The 21447-nt window shown below is 44.8% G+C and overlaps 1 protein-coding gene across 2 annotated transcripts in view; it reads left to right on the forward strand.

The window, feature by feature from the left end:
* Positions 1-562: 562 nt before the first annotated feature.
* Positions 563-21447, forward strand: part of LOC122941147 (glutathione S-transferase P 1-like) — a 32851-nt gene continuing 11966 nt past the window's right edge. Inside the window, exons 1-5 of one of the 2 annotated variants that reach the window (XM_044298175.1) lie at positions 563-681; positions 16640-16675; positions 17867-17979; positions 20598-20685; positions 20880-20983. In XM_044298175.1, coding sequence (XP_044154110.1) covers position 681; positions 16640-16675; positions 17867-17979; positions 20598-20685; positions 20880-20983 — 342 coding nt within the window. In that variant the 5' untranslated portion in view covers positions 563-680. Of the gene's footprint in view, positions 682-1804; positions 1888-16639; positions 16676-17866; positions 17980-20597; positions 20686-20879; positions 20984-21447 lie in introns of those variants that run through there. The other variant, XM_044298176.1, reaches the window with a different exon arrangement.

Raw genomic sequence — 21447 nt, forward strand, 5'->3', positions numbered from 1 at the left:
TATATGCACTTTAGTAACAATTATGACGGACTAATTGGGATCTGCGTCCACTGAATGTCTCCTCCAGTGATGCCGTTTTTTATCTCCTGTGCCAATTCTTTTTAATCTTTGTAATTAATTGTGATTTATTTAATTGTGATTTTTTTGTAATAAAGAATTAATCAGTATTAGCGGTCTGGCATTTTCTATGTAGGTTATGTATTAGTAATAGTATTGCCAAAGGCTTTTTTGCTTAAAGAAGTTTTCATCCCATGGTTGGGGTATTTATTGGATGTTATAATGGGATCCGGCAGAGATCTGTTGGGTTTCCAGTATAAATGTTGGCATCCTGGCAAAGAAATACCACTGCATGCAAAAGCCTAGATGATGTTCTCCAACATCTCATAGATTTTATTAACTTTATCTACATAGTCTTCTGAAAGTCTGGTTGACCTTTTACCACATCTCAGATTTCAGTATATACCTGTTCTTATTACCTCCCTCCATACTGACCCTGTCATCTTTCCTTTATGTCTATCTGCCTTATGTACTATGGAATTGTGATCCCTCCCCAGTATTGAAAAGCTCTCATGGTGACTCAGCAAAAGCAGCTTTCCATATATAAACGGGAAGAATCAGCTGAAACTGCCTAGTCCAAATCAGCTTCTGGAGTGGTCAGTTCCTGGACCAGTGAGAAAACAAGTAAGGCTTCATCTTGTGATCCACTCGCTCTGCTTCTTTGATGCTTAATGTTGTTTCTTTTCAATTACATTTACTTAATTATGATATGCAAATGACAGACTTGTGCAAACATCTGAGAATAATCTTACACTTTCCAGGAACTGTCATATGCCATATGTTTGTGGTGGGAATCTCTCTTTAATAGGATTTTCCCATACTTTATTTTAGTGTGGATTTCACCCTTTTTGTGAAGCAAAGAGTGAGATTGGGGCAAAACTGCATCAAAATCCAGAACAAAATCTGCTAGAAACACATTTGGATTTTAGTGCAGAAATGCTGCGAAATCCACAAGACATTATCAGTACAAAAAAATAAAATATATATTTTTTAAACACACACCAGTGTGCAGGGTATCCTGACACACGGCAGATTTTGTGGCAGAAAGTTTGACAACTGAAAATCGGTTCCATTCACTTTAATGGGGCTTGCAGAAACCCACGTGCTTGCTGCCCTATTCAAATGAATAGAACTGGTTTTCAGTCGCTGAATATTCTGCCAGAAAATGTGCCGTGTCTGAAGGCACCGTAAGGTCTCTAACCTGAACAATACAGATTTTCTAAGGGTCTGTTCTAGAAAAAAACTGATGGTTTTGCAAGAAAAGTACAGTTGCGGTCAGTGTTTCAGTTTTTTCCACACAGGTGCAATTAGTTTTTGATACGTTTTTCATGTGCGTGAAAAAAAAAAAAAACCTGAATGATAACAATCAGTGAAAAACGCAAACTGTTTTTAATTGGGAGCCCCATTCACTTCTATGGAATCAGAACTGCGGGAAAATGCTGACTATAGAACATTCTGCGATTTTTCCTGAACGCAGAAATGATGCAAGACCCATTGAAATGAATGGGTCAGAATTCAGTCCAGATGCTAGGCATTTGCGTGACGCATTCGCACCCTGAGGTTAAACTCACTCATGTGAAGGAGGCCTAAATGTGACTTCAGCCCTTCTGCACTATATACGAGCTGCAGACACGGATGGTGTGAGCAGAGATTCCCCTGAACCTGTTCTCATTGAGCAGAACCTATCACAGATTAGTACTTGTGACAGGGACAGGCACCTGTTGCATCCAATCAGATGCTTTCAGTTCAGGGGGAATAGTCCCGCCTGCAGCAGAAGTAGCACTTCACGTCAGTGGTTCTTCTAGGAGGACGGAGTCAGCAATAAGAAAAGTAAGTGCACACTGCCTGTCCTACTAACTGCTACCATAATGGAACATTTGTATGCTGAAGGATCCTCAAAATACTTCCAAACCCCCGAGTGCTGAGCAGCTCCATTATTAGTTATGGCAGGTGAGGGAAGACTGAGACTTCTGTCTGTTAGGAGCTGCACCACCATGCAAATGTACACTGTGCCTGCTCCCCCCACAGCAGTGTGCAGTGAGTGTATGCAGGTGTGAATAAACCAGTAAGAAATGCAGATGTGCAGTGTGTATACCAGTGTGCAGTGAGTGTATGCAGGTGTGACTAAATGAGTAAGGCATGCTGATGTGCAGTGTGTATACCAGTCTGCAGTGTCACTAAATGAGCAGAATATGTAGATGTGCAGTATGTATACCAGTGTAGAGTGTATGCAGGCGTGAGCTGTGAATAAACAAGTAGGACATGCAGATGTAGAAGTCCAGTTTCAGAATAAGTAACAAAATACAGTTACACAGTAAATGCTGTCATCAGGTTGATTTGTTCCAGCAGTTACAGTAGAGGCTGTGGCACTAGAGTTGAGCGAACACCTGGATGTTCGGGTTCGAGAAGTTCGGCCGAACATCCCGGAAATGTTCGGGTTCGGGATCCGAACCCGATCCGAACTTCGTCCCGAACCCGAACCCCATTGAAGTCAATGGGGACCCGAACTTTTCGGCACTAAAACGGCTGTAAAACAGCCCAGGAAAGGGCTAGAGGGCTGCAAAAGGCAGCAACATGTAGGTAAATCCCCTGCAAACAAATGTGGATAGGGAAATTAATTAAAATAAAAATTAAATAAATAAAAATTAACCAAAATCAATTGGAGAGAGGTTCCATAGCAGAGAATCTGGCTTCCCGTCACCCACCACTGGAACAGTCCATTCTCAGATATTTAGGCCCCGGCACCCAGGCAGAGGAGAGAGGTCCCGTAACAGAGAATCTGTCTTCATGTCAGCAGAGAATTAGTCTGCATGTCATAGCAGAGAATGAGGCTTCACGTCAGCCACCACTGCAACAGTCCATTGGCATATATTTAGGCCTAGCACACAGGCAGAGGAGAGAGGTCCCGTAACAGAGAATCTGGCTTCATGTCAGCAGAGAATCAGTCTGCATGTCATAGCAGAGAATGAGGCTTCACGTCAGCCACCACTGCAACAGTCCATTGGCATATATTTAGGCCCAGCACACACACAGGCAGAGGAGAGAGGTCCCGTAACAGAGAATCTGTCTTCATGTCAGCAGAGAATTAGTCTGCATGTCATAGCAGAGAATGAGGCTTCACGTCACCCACCACTGCAACAGTCCATTGGCATATATTTAGGCCTAGCACACAGGCAGAGCAGAGAGGTCCCGTAACAGACAATCTGGCTTCATGACAGCAGAGAATCAGTCTGCATGTCATAGCAGAGAATGAGGCTTCACGTCACCCACCACTGCAACAGTCCATTGGCATATATTTAGGCCTAGCACACAGGCAGAGCAGAGAGGTCCCGTAACAGACAATCTGGCTTCATGTCAGCAGAGAATCAGTCTGCATGTCATAGCAGAGAATGAGGCTTCACGTCACCCACCACTGCAACAGTCCATTGGCATATATTTAGGCCTAGCACACAGGCAGAGCAGAGAGGTCCCGTAACAGACAATCTGGCTTCATGACAGCAGAGAATCAGTCTGCATGTCATAGCAGAGAATGAGGCTTCACGTCACCCACCACTGCAACAGTCCATTGGCATATATTTAGGCCTAGCACACAGGCAGAGCAGAGAGGTCCCGTAACAGACAATCTGGCTTCATGTCAGCAGAGAATCAGTCTGCATGTCATAGCAGAGAATGAGGCTTCACGTCACCCACCACTGCAACAGTCCATTGGCATATATTTAGGCCTAGCACACAGGCAGAGCAGAGAGGTCCCGTAACAGACAATCTGGCTTCATGACAGCAGAGAATCAGTCTGCATGTCATAGCAGAGAATGAGGCTTCACGTCACCCACCACTGCAACAGTCCATTGGCATATATTTAGGCCTAGCACACAGGCAGAGCAGAGAGGTCCCGTAACAGACAATCTGGCTTCATGTCAGCAGAGAATCAGTCTGCATGTCATAGCAGAGAATGAGGCTTCACGTCACCCACCACTGCAACAGTCCATTGGCATATATTTAGGCCTAGCACACAGGCAGAGCAGAGAGGTCCCGTAACAGACGATCTGGCTTCATGTCAGCAGAGAATCAGTCTGCATGTCATAGCAGAGAATCAGGCTTCACGTCAGCCACCACTGCAACAGTCCATTGTCATAAATTTAGGCCCAGCACCCAGGCAGAGGAGAGAGGTCCCGTAACAGACAATCTGGCTTCATGTCAGCAGAGAATTAGTCTGCATGTCATAGCAGAGAATCAGGCTTCATGTCAGCCACCACTGCAACAGTCCATTGGCATATATTTAGGCCTAGCACACAGGCAGAGGAGAGGTTCATTCAACTTTGGGTAGCATCGCAATATAATGGTAAAATGAAAATAAAAATAGGATTGAATGAGGAAGTGCCCTGGAGTCCAATAATATATGGTTATGGGGAGGTAGTTAATGTCTAATCTGGACAAGGGACGGACAGGTCCTGTGGGATCCATGCCTGGTTCATTTTTATGAACGTCAGCTTGTCCACATTGGCTGTAGACAGGCGGCTGCGTTTGTCTGTAATGACGCCCCCTGCCGTGCTGAATACACGTTCAGACAAAACGCTGGCTGCCGGGCAGGCCAGCACCTCCAAGGCATAAAAGGCTAGCTCTGGCCACGTGGACAATTTAGAGACCCAGAAGTTGAATGGGGCCGAACCATCAGTCAGTACGTGGAGGGGTGTGCACACGTACTGTTCCACCATGTTAGTGAAATGTTGCCTCCTGCTAACACGTTGCGTATCAGGTGGTGGTGCAGTTAGCTGTGGCGTGTTGACAAAAGTTTTCCACATCTCTGCCATGCTAACCCTGCCCTCAGAGGAGCTGGCCGTGACACAGCTGCCTTGGCGACCTCTTGCTCCTCCTCTGCCTTGGCCTTGGGCTTCCACTTGTTCCCCTGTGACATTTGGGAATGCTCTCAGTAGCGCGTCTACCAACGTGCGCTTGTACTCGCGCATCTTCCTATCACGCTCCAGTGCAGGAAGTAAGGTGGGCACATTGTCTTTGTAGCGTGGATCCAGCAGGGTGGCAACCCAGTAGTCCGCACAGGTTAAAATGTGGGCAACTCTGCTGTCGTTGCGCAGGCACTGCAGCATGTAGTCGCTCATGTGTGCCAGGCTGCCCAGGGGTAAGGACAAGCTGTCCTCTGTGGGAGGCGTATCGTCATCGTCCTGCCTTTCCCCCCAGCCACGCACCAGTGATGGACCCGAGCTGCGTTGGGTGCCACCCCGCTGTGACCATGCTTCATCCTCATCCTCCTCCACCTCCTCCTCATCCTCGTCCTCCAGTAGTGGGCCCTGGCTGGCCACATTTGTACCTGGCCTCTGCTGTTGCAAAAAACCTCCCTCTGAGTCACTTCGAAGAGACTGGCCTGAAAGTGCTAAAAATGACCCCTCTTCCTCATCCTCCTCCTCCTCCTCCTGGGCCACCTCCTGTTCCATCATCGCCCTAAGTGTTTTCTCAAGGAGACATAGAAGTGGTATTGTAACGCTGATAACGGTGTCATCGCCACTGGCCATGTTGGTGGAGTACTCGAAACAGCGCAACAGGGCACACAGGTCTCGCATGGAGGCCCAGTCATTGGTGGTGAAGTGGTGCTGTTCTGTAGTGCGACTGACCCGTGCGTGCTGCAGCTGAAACTCCACTATGGCCTGCTGCTGCTCGCACAGTCTGTCCAGCATGTGCAAGGTGGAGTTCCACCTGGTGGGCACGTCGCATATGAGGCGGTGAGCGGGAAGGCCGAAGTTACGCTGTAGCGCAGACAGGCGAGCAGCGGCAGGATGTGAACGCCGGAAGCGCGAACAGACGGCCCGCACTTTATGCAGCAGCTCTGACATGTCGGGGTAGTTGTGAATGAACTTCTGCACCACCAAATTCAGCACATGCGCCAAGCAAGGGATGTGCGTCAAATTGGCTAGTCCCAGAGCTGCAACGAGATTTCGCCCATTATCACACACCACCAGGCCGGGCTTGAGGCTCACCGGCAGCAACCACTCGTCGGTCTGTTGTTCAATACCCCGCCACAACTCCTGTGCGGTGTGGGGCCTGTCCCCCAAACATATGAGTTTCAGAATGGCCTGCTGACGTTTACCCCGGGCTGTGCTGAAGTTGGTGGTGAAGGTGTGTGGCTGACTGGATGAGCAGGTGGAAGAAGAGGAGGAGGAAGCCGAGAAGGAGGAGGTGGCAACAGGAGGCAAAGAATGTTGCCCTGCGATCCTTGGCGGCGGCAGGACGTGCGCCAAACAGCTCTCCGCCTGGGGCCCAGCTGCCACTACATTTACCCAGTGTGCAGTTAGGGAGATATAGCGTCCCTGGCCGTGCTTACTGGTCCACGTATCTGTGGTTAGGTGGACCTTGCTACAGATGGCGTTGCGCAGTGCACACTTGATTTTATCGGATACTTGGTTGTGCAGGGAAGGCACGGCTCTCTTGGAGAAGTAGTGCCGGCTGGGAACAACATACTGTGGGACAGCAAGCGACATGAGCTGTTTGAAGCTGTCTGTGTCCACCAGCCTAAATGACAGCATTTCATAGGCCAGTAGTTTAGAAATGCTGGCATTCAGGGCCAGGGATCGAGGGTGGCTAGGTGGGAATTTACGCTTTCTATCAAATGTTTGTGAGATGGAGAGCTGAACGCTGGCGTGTGACATGGTTGAGACGCTTGGTGACGGAGGTGGTGGTGGTGGTGTTGGTGGTACATCCCCTGTTTGCTGGGCGGCAGGTGCCAACGTTCCTCCAGAGGCGGAGGAAGAGGCCGAGGCGGCAGCAGCAGAATAGGCCGAGGCGGCAGCAGCAGAAGAGGTAGCAGGGGGAGCCTGAGTGACTTCCTTGGTTTTAAGGTGTTTACTCCACTGCAGTTCATGCTTTGCATGCAGGTGCCTGGTCATGCAGGTTGTGCTCAGGTTCAGAACGTTAATGCCTCGCTTCAGGCTCTGATGGCACAGCGTGCAAACCACTCGGGTCTTGTCGTCAGCACATTGTTTGAAGAAGTGCCATGCCAGGGAACTCCTTGAAGCTGCCTTTGGGGTGCTCGGTCCCAGATGGCGGCGGTCAGTAGCAGGCGGAGTCTCTTGGCGGCGGGTGTTCTGCTTTTGCCCACTGCTCCCTCTTTTGCTACGCTGTTGGCTCGGTCTCACCACTGCCTCTTCCTCCGAACTGTGAAAGTCAGTGGCACGACCTTCATTCCATGTGGGGTCTAGGACCTCATCGTCCCCTGCATCGTCTTCCACCCAGTCTTGATCCCTGACCTCCTGTTCAGTCTGCACACTGCAGAAAGACGCAGCAGTTGGCACCTGTGTTTCGTCATCATCAGAGACATGCTGAGGTGGTATTCCCATGTCCTCATCATCAGGAAACATAAGTGGTTGTGCGTCAGTGCATTCTATGTCTTTCACCGCTGGGGAAGGGCTAGGTGGATGCCCTTGGGAAACCCTGCCAGCGGAGTCTTCAAACAGCATAAGAGACTGCTGCATAACTTGAGGCTGAGACAGTTTCCCTGGTATGCATGGGGGTGATGTGACAGACTGATGGGGTTGGTTTTCAGGCGCCATCTGTGCGCTTTCTGCAGAAGACTGGGTGGGAGATAATGTGAACGTGCTGGATCCACTGTCGGCCACCCAATTGACTAATGCCTGTACCTGCTCAGGCCTTACCATCCTTAGAACGGCATTGGGCCCCACCATATATCGCTGTAAATTCTGGCGGCTACTGGGACCTGAGGTAGTTGGTACACTAGGACGTGTGGATGTGGCAGAACGGCCACGTCCTCTCCCAGCACCAGAGGGTCCACTAACACCACCACGACCATGTCCACGTCCGCGTCCCTTACTAGATGTTTTTCTCATTGTTATGGTTCACCACAACAACAAATATATTATTTGGCCCAATGTATTGTATTCAAATTCAGCGGGATATAAATTTGAGGCCTAGTATTTAGGCGCTGGGTGACCGGTATGGATTTAGTGACAGAATTAGACTTGGAAATGCACAGAAGCGTGTGTGTGAAGTTATTCTGAATGACCCAATGTGCACCTTGAATATTATATACCCTTTTTGGGATAGATTTCAAATAGCTCTGATATAGCAGGAACCACTAAATTATGAAATTGCTAAATTGGGAATTGTACTTCAACCCAGAACAAAAAATGTGCTTTGACGGGCACTAAATAACTTTCCCAGCTACAACAGTACAGCGGTAACGAGAGATTTAGAGGGATTTAAATTTGAGGCCTAGTATTTAGGCGCTGGGTGACAGGTATGGGTTTAGTGACAGAATTAGACTTGGAAATACACAGTAGCGGGTGTGTGTGAAGTTATTCTGAATGACCCAATGTGCACCTTCAATATTATATACCCTTTTTGGGATAGATTTCAAATAGCTCTGATATAGCAGGAACCACTAAATTATGAAATTGCTAAATTGGGAATTGTACTTCAACCCAGAACAAAAAATGTGCTTTGACGGACACTAAATATCTTGCCCAGCAACAACAGTACAGCGGTGGGTAACGAGAGATTTAGAGGGATTTAAATTTGAGGCCTAGTATTTAGGCGCTGGGTCACCGGTATGGATTTAGTGACAGAATTAGACTTGGAAATGCACAGAAGCGTGTGTGTGAAGTTATTCTGAATGACCCTATGTGCACCTTCAATATTATATACCCTTTTAGGGATAGATTTCAAATAGCTCTGATATAGCAGAAACCACTAAATTATGAAATTGCTAAATTGGGAATTGTACTTCAACCCAGAACAAAAAATGTGCTTTGACGGACACTAAATATCTTGCCCAGCAACAACAGTACAGCGGTGGGTAACGAGAGATTTAGAGGGATTTAAATTTGAGGCCTAGTATTTAGGCGCTGGGTGACAGGTATGGGTTTAGTGACAGAATTAGACTTGGAAATACACAGTAGCGGGTGTGTGTGAAGTTATTCTGAATGACCCAATGTGCACCTTCAATATTATATACCCTTTTAGGGATAGATTTCAAATAGCTCTGATATAGCAGGAACCACTAAATTATGAAATTGCTAAATTGGGAATTGTACTTCAACCCAGAACAAAAAATGTGCTTTGACTGACACTAAATATCTTGCCCAGCAACAACAGTACAGTGGTGGGTAACGAGAGATTTAGAGGGATTTAAATTTGAGGCCTAGTATTTAGGCGCTGGGTCACCGGTATGGATTTAGTGACAGAATTAGACTTGGAAATGCACAGAAGCGTGTGTGTGAAGTTATTCTGAATGACCCTATGTGCACCTTCAATATTATATACCCTTTTAGGGATAGATTTCAAATAGCTCTGATATAGCAGAAACCACTAAATTATGAAATTGCTAAATTGGGAATTGTACTTCAACCCAGAACAAAAAATGTGCTTTGACGGACACTAAATATCTTGCCCAGCAACAACAGTACAGCGGTGGGTAACGAGAGATTTAGAGGGATTTAAATTTGAGGCCTAGTATTTAGGCGCTGGGTGACAGGTATGGGTTTAGTGACAGAATTAGACTTGGAAATACACAGTAGCGGGTGTGTGTGAAGTTATTCTGAATGACCCAATGTGCACCTTCAATATTATATACCCTTTTAGGGATAGATTTCAAATAGCTCTGATATAGCAGGAACCACTAAATTATGAAATTGCTAAATTGGGAATTGTACTTCAACCCAGAACAAAAAATGTGCTTTGACGGACACTAAATATCTTGCCCAGCAACAACAGTACAGTGGTGGGTAACGAGAGATTTAGAGGGATTTAAATTTGAGGCCTAGTATTTAGGCGCTGGGTCACCGGTATGGATTTAGTGACAGAATTAGACTTGGAAATGCACAGAAGCGTGTGTGTGAAGTTATTCTGAATGACCCTATGTGCACCTTCAATATTATATACCCTTTTAGGGATAGATTTCAAATAGCTCTGATATAGCAGAAACCACTAAATTATGAAATTGCTAAATTGGGAATTGTACTTCAACCCAGAACAAAAAATGTGCTTTGACGGACACTAAATATCTTGCCCAGCAACAACAGTACAGCGGTGGGTAACGAGAGATTTAGAGGGATTTAAATTTGAGGCCTAGTATTTAGGCGCTGGGTGACAGGTATGGGTTTAGTGACAGAATTAGACTTGGAAATACACAGTAGCGGGTGTGTGTGAAGTTATTCTGAATGACCCAATGTGCACCTTCAATATTATATACCCTTTTAGGGATAGATTTCAAATAGCTCTGATATAGCAGGAACCACTAAATTATGAAATTGCTAAATTGGGAATTGTACTTCAACCCAGAACAAAAAATGTGCTTTGACGGACACTAAATATCTTGCCCAGCAACAACAGTACAGTGGTGGGTAACGAGAGATTTAGAGGGATTTAAATTTGAGGCCTAGTATTTAGGCGCTGGGTCACCGGTATGGATTTAGTGACAGAATTAGACTTGGAAATGCACAGAAGCGTGTGTGTGAAGTTATTCTGAATGACCCTATGTGCACCTTCAATATTATATACCCTTTTAGGGATAGATTTCAAATAGCTCTGATATAGCAGAAACCACTAAATTATGAAATTGCTAAATTGGGAATTGTACTTCAACCCAGAACAAAAAATGTGCTTTGACGGACACTAAATATCTTGCCCAGCAACAACAGTACAGCGGTGGGTAACGAGAGATTTAGAGGGATTTAAATTTGAGGCCTAGTATTTAGGCGCTGGGTCACCGGTATGGATTTAGTGACAGAATTAGACTTGGAAATGCACAGAAGCGTGTGTGTGAAGTTATTCTGAATGACCCTATGTGCACCTTCAATATTATATACCCTTTTAGGGATAGATTTCAAATAGCTCTGATATAGCAGAAACCACTAAATTATGAAATTGCTAAATTGGGAATTGTACTTCAACCCAGAACAAAAAATGTGCTTTGACGGACACTAAATATCTTGCCCAGCAACAACAGTACAGCGGTGGGTAACGAGAGATTTAGAGGGATTTAAATTTGAGGCCTAGTATTTAGGCGCTGGGTGACAGGTATGGGTTTAGTGACAGAATTAGACTTGGAAATACACAGTAGCGGGTGTGTGTGAAGTTATTCTGAATGACCCAATGTGCACCTTCAATATTATATACCCTTTTTGGGATAGATTTCAAATAGCTCTGATATAGCAGGAACCACTAAATTATGAAATTGCTAAATTGGGAATTGTACTTCAACCCAGAACAAAAAATGTGCTTTGACGGACACTAAATATCTTGCCCAGCAACAACAGTACAGCGGTGGGTAACGAGAGATTTAGAGGGATTTAAATTTGAGGCCTAGTATTTAGGCGCTGGGTCACCGGTATGGATTTAGTGACAGAATTAGACTTGGAAATGCACAGAAGCGTGTGTGTGAAGTTATTCTGAATGACCCTATGTGCACCTTCAATATTATATACCCTTTTAGGGATAGATTTCAAATAGCTCTGATATAGCAGAAACCACTAAATTATGAAATTGCTAAATTGGGAATTGTACTTCAACCCAGAACAAAAAATGTGCTTTGACGGACACTAAATATCTTGCCCAGCAACAACAGTACAGCGGTGGGTAACGAGAGATTTAGAGGGATTTAAATTTGAGGCCTAGTATTTAGGCGCTGGGTCACCGGTATGGATTTAGTGACAGAATTAGACTTGGAAATGCACAGAAGCGTGTGTGTGAAGTTATTCTGAATGACCCTATGTGCACCTTCAATATTATATACCCTTTTAGGGATAGATTTCAAATAGCTCTGATATAGCAGAAACCACTAAATTATGAAATTGCTAAATTGGGAATTGTACTTCAACCCAGAACAAAAATGTGCTTTGACGGACACTAAATATCTTGCCCAGCAACAACAGTACAGTGGTGGGTAACGAGAGATTTAGAGGGATTAAAATTTGAGGCCTAGTATTTAGGCGCTGGGTCACCGGTATGGATTTAGTGACAGAATTAGACTTGGAAATGCACAGAAGCGTGTGTGTGAAGTTATTCTGAATGACCCTATGTGCACCTTCAATATTATATACCCTTTTAGGGATAGATTTCAAATAGCTCTGATATAGCAGAAACCACTAAATTATGAAATTGCTAAATTGGGAATTGTACTTCAACCCAGAACAAAAAATGTGCTTTGACGGACACTAAATATCTTGCCCAGCAACAACAGTACAGCGGTGGGTAACGAGAGATTTAGAGGGATTTAAATTTGAGGCCTAGTATTTAGGCGCTGGGTGACAGGTATGGGTTTAGTGACAGAATTAGACTTGGAAATACACAGTAGCGGGTGTGTGTGAAGTTATTCTGAATGACCCAATGTGCACCTTCAATATTATATACCCTTTTTGGGATAGATTTCAAATAGCTCTGATATAGCAGGAACCACTAAATTATGAAATTGCTAAATTGGGAATTGTATTTCAACCCAGAACAAGAAATGTGCTTGAACGGACACTAAATAACTCGCCCAGCTACAGCACTAGGGACAGATTTAGCTGGATATAAATTTGAGGCCTAGTATTTAGGCGCTGGGTGACCGGTATGGATTTAGTGACAGAATTAGACTGGGATATGGCCAAAAAATGAACAGACTATTGCTGGTTAAATGCACTTGGTGTGACAGCTTCACCCTGATGTAGGCTTTAGCCAAAAAACAACCACACCATTGAGGGTTAAATGCACTTGGTGACAGGCGCAGCTTGCCCCTGATTTTGTATATGGCCAAAAAATGAACAGACTATTGCTGGTTAAATGCACTTGGTGTGACAGCTTCACCCTGATGTAGGCTTTAGCCAAAAAACAACCACACCATTGAGGGTTAAATGCACTTGGTGACAGGCGCAGCTTGCCCCTGATTTTGTATATGGCCAAAAAATGAACAGACTATTGCTGGTTAAATGCACTTGGTGTGACAGCTTCACCCTGATGTAGGCTTTAGCCAAAAAACAACCACACCATTGAGGGTTAAATGCACTTGGTGACAGGCGCAGCTTGCCCCTGATTTTGTATATGGCCAAAAAATGAACAGACTATTGCTGGTTAAATGCACTTGGTGTGACAGCTTCACCCTGATGTAGGCTTTAGCCAAAAAACAACCACACCATTGAGGGTTAAATGCACTTGGTCGCAGCTTGTGCTGGCGCACCACAAGACACAAAATGGCCGCCGATCACCCCAGAAAAATGAGACTGACAAACGGTCTGTGCAGCCTAAAAACAGTGAGCAATTGAGGATCAGCAGCTCAATGATCCACAGCTGCAGATCGATCAGTTAATCAAGTCCTTTGGAGGAGTTAATCTGCCTAATCTCGCCCTACTGTCGCAGCCGCAACCTCTCCCTACGCTAATCAGAGCAGAGTGACGGGCGGCGCTATGTGACTCCAGCTTAAATAGAGGCTGGGTCACATGGTGCTCTGGCCAATCACAGCCATGCCAATAGTAGGCATGGCTGTGATGGCCTCTTGGGGCAAGTAGTATGACGCTTGTTGATTGGCTGCTTTGCAGCCTTTCAAAAAGCGCCAAGAAAGCGTCACAAAAGCGCGAAGAAAGCGACGAACACCGAACCCGAACCCGGACTTTTACGAAAATGTCCGGGTTCGGGTCCGTGTCACGGACACCCCAAAATTCGGTACGAACCCGAACTATACAGTTCGAGTTCGCTCATCCCTATGTGGCACTTATTATTCCTTCCCCCAATGACAGCAGCATTCCCCCCTTTCCCACTTGCAGCAGCATTCTTCCCCTTTATATCTCACACCCAGCGCTACTCCTCCCCCATTCTCAGGACTCTGCATTCCCATGCCTCCTCAATGGCAGCATTCTCCCCCTGTCACCAGGGGCGTAGCTATAGGGAGTGCAGAGGTAGCAGTCGCTACCTAGCCCAGGAGCCTCAGGGGGCCCAAAGACCCTTGTGCCACATAAGACACTGGCATTATAGAAAATGCATATTGGTCAATTTACACCTCTGGCTTGAGGGAAGGGATTAGGTTAAGAATTTGGCACGAGGAGGTGCCCTTTCAATGTTTCCCTCAGGCAGCAGGAAGGCTATGTGCTCCCCTGCCCCTTGCCAACAAGCACTGAGGGACGGGGGCCCAAGCTGAGCTCTTCCACCAGGGCCCATGAGCTTTTAGCTACACCCCTGCCTGTCACGTACCGGGGACCAGACCAGCCCACCGCATCACGTGACAAGGGTTTCCCAAGCCCTTCAGGCAGATTCACCTCACGCCCTCACATGCTCTTACGCCCTACGCGGGGCCGTAACTTAAGCATAAATCGCCACCTGAAGCCTGCAAGCACACCCATGCACTAACACAAAACTTTCACTGCCACCACCTGTCAGTTATAAGGTCGACAGGACACCCCTGAGTGTTCCACTCACAAGCAGACCCCCACACGATAGCAAGCCTCACGGAAAAACAACAGACAGCCTCAGACTGCGCACACACTCTTCATGGAGCTAACAGGTTCTTAAGGTTACAAGACAAACCATCAAACTTTTAGGTTTAATGTATAAAAAATAGACAGTACTTGGTTACAAAACCAATTAACAAGAGACATACATAAATGGCAAACAATTGTAAAATAAAAAGGAGAAAACAAAGAAAGTTCTAATACTTAACATTTGTGTGGTAAAAGTCCTTTCCTCCCAGGAGATTTGGGCAGAATAATGGTGCACAAACCAATTCGATTGGCTCTCCCACTTTGTGACACCCAAATATCCAGGGATTGCATGTTTATGTCTTTCCTCCAGGGGCAGGCCTGAGGGGGATTTTCCCTCCCACCCAGGACTCAGCCCCTCTGGCCAAGCTACATTACCCATGCAGCCGGCCCACTGGCCATCTAGGGAACAGGTATAAAAATATCAAAAATATATCTTCACCAGGGCAACTGAGAAACTATAGACCCCAGCCCTTCTTCATAATTCATATCTCATCGTTCCGAGTCCTAGCATATCAAACGAGACACGTCCAGGACGCTTGGAAGATGAGATCCTTATTTTAAGAAGATGAAGGCGAATTGATACCCCATGGTGTCCATGCAATGCCCCTATCATACCGGATATGATGAGCTGGGTTTTGGAGACGTCAGCCCCATCCTGATCAAGTTATGAAGGATTACAACTTATTGTTCATTCTCTTGTATGAAGCCCCCATGCTGACACACAGCGCCAGAGAGTCTGCTGTCCCCTGTCCTGAAGGTGACCAGCAAACGAGCCCATCCTGGTTAGCATCTCTGTGCTAACTAACCCCCCGGGAAGCGGTTTGCTGTTTTCACAGGTATGAGGCAGACATCTCGGCACTATATGCAGCCTTTAACTAATTCATCAATGGCTACTGGCCTAGCAATACAAATACATACTGTATATGAATGTGAATCACACTGGACTATGTTACACTACGACATAAACCCATAAAACATATAATATCACAGCAAACAATATAACTTTAAATAATGTGGTCCTTATTCCTGACACACCCCTTCTCCCACTGGCAGCTAGACTTTCCACTGTATATCCCAATGATAGCAGCAGTTTTCCCCATACCCGCATCTCACTCTTGCTGGTATCATCCCCCCTATTCCCATGCTGGAGATGGGAAGAAGACACCTCCAGGGCTCCTGTCTTAGACTTCTGAGGTGCCCTTCTTGTCTCCTGCTGTGTTGAACTTTTGCACCCATGATGTCACAACATTCTGCAGACGTGCCTACCTGCGATTATGTAGTTTTTCCACAGCGCTGTACAGTACCAGCAAAGTGAATGAAATTTCACAAATGTTGTGTACACTTTGCTTTTTTCTTCCATGTTGAAATTGACCTGCTGTGCGGATTTTGTAATTTGTGGCATGTCAGTTTCTGCATTTCACACACAATCTCGGAAAACCCTTTGAACGCAAATAGAGACTTTACTGCAGTGAGGAAAATTGCTACACCCTTCACACTCAGACACAGTCTGGCCCACGTATCTTAATCCTATATCCCTTAGCTGGGAATTACAGCCACCATTGCAAGATTAATATTGCCAGCTCAAGATTTTGTAGAGAGAGACAGACAGAAAGAGTACTACAGCCCCCATCGTTGCTCAAATCTATACATTGCTATCTGGGAAGATTTGCACTGTGAATTATTTGGAGCTGTGTTTTGATACCGTTCAATGTACTACAACTCCCATTCTGCACTTCAGTACCAAATCCACAACATCAAGGGCACCCCAACTACCATCTGGTAGGATCCCCAACATCAGGATGTGCCCTGAGGGAAGAAAAGGTTTGCCCTCCTTTCACTGCTCTGGCTCTAAAGAGCATCGGTTTGAGCACTGCCACTGTGAATAAGTATTGCAGTCAGAGTCACTACTACTCCGCTCCTTCCTCCTGGGCTGGTTGGTACACCCACACTTTTGTGTTGTGTGACTTATGGAAAGGGGATCTCAGCACAAGATTCAGACAATCAGGATTGGACTCCCTCTCTCTGGGGCCTTCAAAAGTATCTGCTTAGCCTTTCTGGTATACGCCTATTGAAAAGAAGTCCTTAATATTTTCTTTTTTTTTCTTTTGTAGTGAGTGGATACGTTATAACCTATTTCCCACTAAGGGGTAAGTATGTGATCCATATTATACCATATATAATGCGCAGACTCTGTCTATTCATTTCATTCTTACTCTCTGCATGTTACAATTTTTATTACTTGCATTCTTTTTAAAATCTTTTTTATATTATTAGGCTGGGTTCACATCTCGTTTTTCCCATCCGCATATACAAAAAATGTATACGTTAAACAGTTGCATCAGACTGATGCCATACAGTGGCATCCAGTTCGCCATAGAGTTCCATTGAAAAAAATATATAAAAAATATATAGGCTTGAGAAAGGCTTCATGTTGGAGCGCTGCTCTATTTTTCATATATATATATACACACACACACTTTTTTTTACCATTGTAAAAAAATCTACGTTTTTTTATTTTTACCGGACTGTGCAAGATACAAGAATGTAGTGTGCTGTGTTTTTGTACCTTTTTTTATTTATTTTTTGTCACGTATATGTCAAACTGAGGCATAAAACGTGATGTGAACCCACCCTTAGCCTGTTTGCCTACTTTCTTGTACTCTAGTCCATACATGACCCCATCAGAGTGATTCTCCCGGGCCACCATGCATAATTTTAAACAGGCTTCCCACCAACCAGTTGCCATTTATAATACTCGTGTCCGTCTTATGTGGTAGAGGGGCCCCCTCAGGCACAAGGCCCCTTGCGCAACTTCTAACACTGCACCCTTTATAGCTAATCCCATTATTTATAAACTGTCTTCTACCCTTGTAGTTACACAGGGATATTGGTGGCCATGGTTTTTGCTGACATGATGGAAGCATATATGCAGTTTTTACATGATAGAAATCAGCAGAGAAGAAATGTCACATCTAGAAAGTAGTCTATAAACTGTCTTGGCCATCATATGTATGAATAGGGCACCCATTCAGTAACATTGCATTTCAGTTCATAGACATTCGATATCAAGCATGTTCCATGTGAATGCAGCCTTATGATTGCTAAAGAAATTGCCGAGGCTTAAGGAAAAGGATCTGCTCTTTCCCCCTCCTTATCCACTGGCTGTTCCTGATATTGCAGCAAACAAGTAAATGGAGCTGACCTGCAGTACCAGACACAGACAAGAGTGGCGCAGTTTCTTGAAAATGAGCAGACCCTTTCTTTAACCCTAGATAACCTGTTCAGTAGTCATATTTACTTCTCTGCTTTACTGACACATAGAAAATGTTGACTTGTAGGTAGAGCCGAATCCATACGTCTGCTCCTTGGTGATCAAGGAGATTCATGGACAGAGGATGAGGTGCCATTGGCAGACTGGTTTTCAGGAAAAATTGACCTTAAGAAACAGGCGGTGAGTTGCTTTGTTGATACTGTACAGTATGTTAGGAACAGTCCGCAGCCAAGTTGGTCATGGTTGGGTTTCCTTTAGAAGTGGCAAATATGAGTAAAAAGGTATATACATGGTCCTTACCTGTTACAGATGCATGGTGCCAGCTGAAAAGATGGCACCTAAATTCTTGCCATGAGATCAGCTTGATGAATGGGGAGTGCTGACACCCATACATCCTCATGCCTTAGCCGACCAGTACTCGTGTTGCTCACTACCATTCATGACGCTGGGGCTAGGAATTCACCAGCATCATGTTGGTTGGTCCCTATACACCTAAGAAGCACCATGGCTTACATTAAGCAGAACAAGGCCAACTCTTAACTATTCTCCCTCAAACCCCTGTGAGGTGAAAGATATATATACCTGGCACATAATAATGAAGCACACTGTTCCACAGTTCTTGGGACTCCTACAAGTAGCAACGATCTCACGTCCAGAAGGGATTCTCTCCAACTCTTACAAAGTGCGTCCCAGTTCTTCCTATATAGTCCAGTCTGACTATGTCGAACCCAACAGGCGAGATGAGACTAGAGCCCACCAAACATCCTGAAAAGCAATTGTATGTCCCTGGGGTCAGGCTTGGACCATTATTGCATCTAGGCCTACAATGACTATGAAAATTGTAGATTCACACTGAAGGCATCAAAACTATGAATTAACACATGTGGAATTATATACATAACAAAAAAGTGTGAAACAACTGAAAATATGTCATATTCTAGGTTCTTCAAAGTAGCTACCTTTTGCTTTGATTACTGCTTTGCACACTCTTGGCATTCTCTTGATGAGCTTCAAGAGGTAGTCACCTAAAATGGTTTTCCTGTCAGGTTTAATAAGTGGGATTTCTTGCCTTATAAATGGGGTTGGGACCATCAGTTGCGTTGTGGAGAAGTCAGGTGGATACACAGCTGATATCCCTACTGAATAGACTGAATTTGTATTATGGCAAGAAAAAAGCAGCTAAGTAAAGAAAAACGAGTGGCCATCATTACTTTAAGAAATGAAGGTCAGTCAGTCCCAAAAATTGGAAAAACTTTGAAAGTGTCCCCAAGTGCAGTCACAAAAACCATCAAGCGCTACAAAGAAACTGGCTCACATGCGGACCACCCCAGGAAAGGAAGACCAAGAGTCACCAGCCTCAGAAATCGCAGGTTAACAGCAGCTCAGATTAGAGACCAGGTCAATGCCACACAGAGTTCTAGCAGCAGACATCTCTAGAACAACTGTTAAGAGGAGACTGTGTGAATCAGGTCTTCATGGTAGAATATCTGCTAGGAAACCACTGCTAAGGACAGGCAACAAGCAGAAGAGACTTGTTTGGGCTAAAGAACACAAGGAATGGACATTAGACCAGTGGAAATCTGTGCTTTGGTCTGATGAGTCCAAATTTGAGATCTTTGGTTCCAACCACCGCGTCTTTGTGCGACGCAGAAAAGGTGAACGGATGGACTCTACATGCCTGGTTCCCACCGTGAAGCATGGAGGAGGTGTGATGGTGTGGGGGTGCTTTGCTGGTGACACTGTTCAAAATTGAAGGCATACTGAACCAGCATGGCTACCACAGCATCTTGGAGCGGCATGCTATTCCATCCGGTTTGCGTTTAGTTGGACCATCATTTATTTTTCAACAGGACAATGACCCCAAACACACCTCCAGGCTGTGTAAGGGCTATTTGACCATGAAGGAGAGTGATGGGGTGCTGCGCCAGATGACCTGGCCTCCACAGTCATCAGACCTGAACCCAATCGAGATGGATTGGGGTGAGCTGGACCGCAGAGTGAAGGCAAAAGGGCCAACAAGTGCTAAGCATCTCTGGGAACTCCTTCAAGACTGTTGGAAGACCATTTCAGGTGACTACCTCTTGAAGCTCATCAAGAGAATGCCAAGAGTGTGCAAAGCAGTAATCAAAGCAAAAGGTGGCTACTTTGAAGAACCTAGAATATGACATATTTTCAGTTGTTTCACACTTTTTTGTTATGTATATAATTCCACATGTGTTAATTCATAGTTTTGATGCCTTCAGTGTGCATCTACAATATTCATAGTCATGAAAATAAAGAAAACTCTTTGAATGAGAAGGTGTATCCAAACTTTGGGTCTGTATTGTATATATCTTAATAGCCTTCAGAACTCCAATACAGATCTCTAAAATACTGATACAGGCCAATTCTCTCTCTCCCTTCACGAGAACTGCCTATTATTGTCTCCAAAGCAGACAAAAATAGGACATGTTCTATGATTTGTGGAACAGCTACACAGATGCAGACTGAACACGAGGATATAAGTGTACTGTCTGCATTTTTCTGGAACTGTAGAAAAGAATGGATGTGCATGTGATCTGCAAAATATGTGGATTGGAAGTTGAGCAAAACTATGGTCGTGTGCTTGGGGCCTTAGACATAGGATTAAATCCAGTGTCACATTGTGGCTGCTGGAGGTCACCACTGGAAGGAGCTATGGATTTTACTGCATGCTGGTTATTCATTGAACCCCCATAATACAGTATGCTTAGAATATGGGACATATGTGACAATCAGTCATTGTTATCCTTTTTACCAATCTTTGTGATCTTTTACAGGTTTTTGGTCAGCTGCCACAGTTTAAAGATGGAGATTTTGTTCTGTATCAGAGCAATAGTATTCTGAGATATCTTGGACGTAAATATGGTATGTTTTTTTGCATTTCTATAAAATAAATTACTTATAGCTTGTATAGAATGTAGATCTAGCATTCTTTTAAAGAAAAACTCCAATAATTTTTTTGGGGGGGTTTGAGTTGTTCATGCAAAAAAAATAATGAATTAATGTATGATATTGATTTGCCCTTACATTTACATTATCTACATATCTTTTCCTACTAGGTATTTCTGGGAGCAGTAACGAAGAGAGTGCACTCATTGACATGGTGAATGATGGTGTGGAGGACCTAAGACTGAAGTTCAGCCGTATGTTCTTCTTTGAGTTTGTAAGAATAGAATTTGAGTTTTTCTTTAAAAAATTTTCAAACTGAAGGCGTTGCCCATGTCTAGAAATAGAAATACTTTTCATTAGTTATAATGGCTCATTTTGCCTAGGGAGCAATCATTAGGAGAAATAAAGTGGCCCCCATACAACTAGTACACACAAAACATGTCCTAGTCACACAGAAGGACAAGTTACTTCACAACACTGAGGTAAAGAGCTGCCTCATTCTCTTCTCTACTTGTCAGGGATTATGATCCTGAATACAGATGATAAAATCTTCAGCTAAATCTCTGTAGGAACGGAGACATGAAGTACAGAGAGGAGGGTGGGGATTTGGTAATGAGCAGCAGCTCTTGTATGCATTTGGCTAGATTACCACAGCCCAACGTTACCTCAGTCTGTCTCGTCCATCCTCTCTGTCCTTCATGTCTCCTCATGAACTCGATTCCTTCAGAGATTCAACTG

This window comes from Bufo gargarizans, chromosome 6 (genome assembly GCF_014858855.1).
Source record: "Bufo gargarizans isolate SCDJY-AF-19 chromosome 6, ASM1485885v1, whole genome shotgun sequence".
Classification (NCBI taxonomy): Eukaryota; Metazoa; Chordata; class Amphibia; order Anura; family Bufonidae; genus Bufo; species Bufo gargarizans.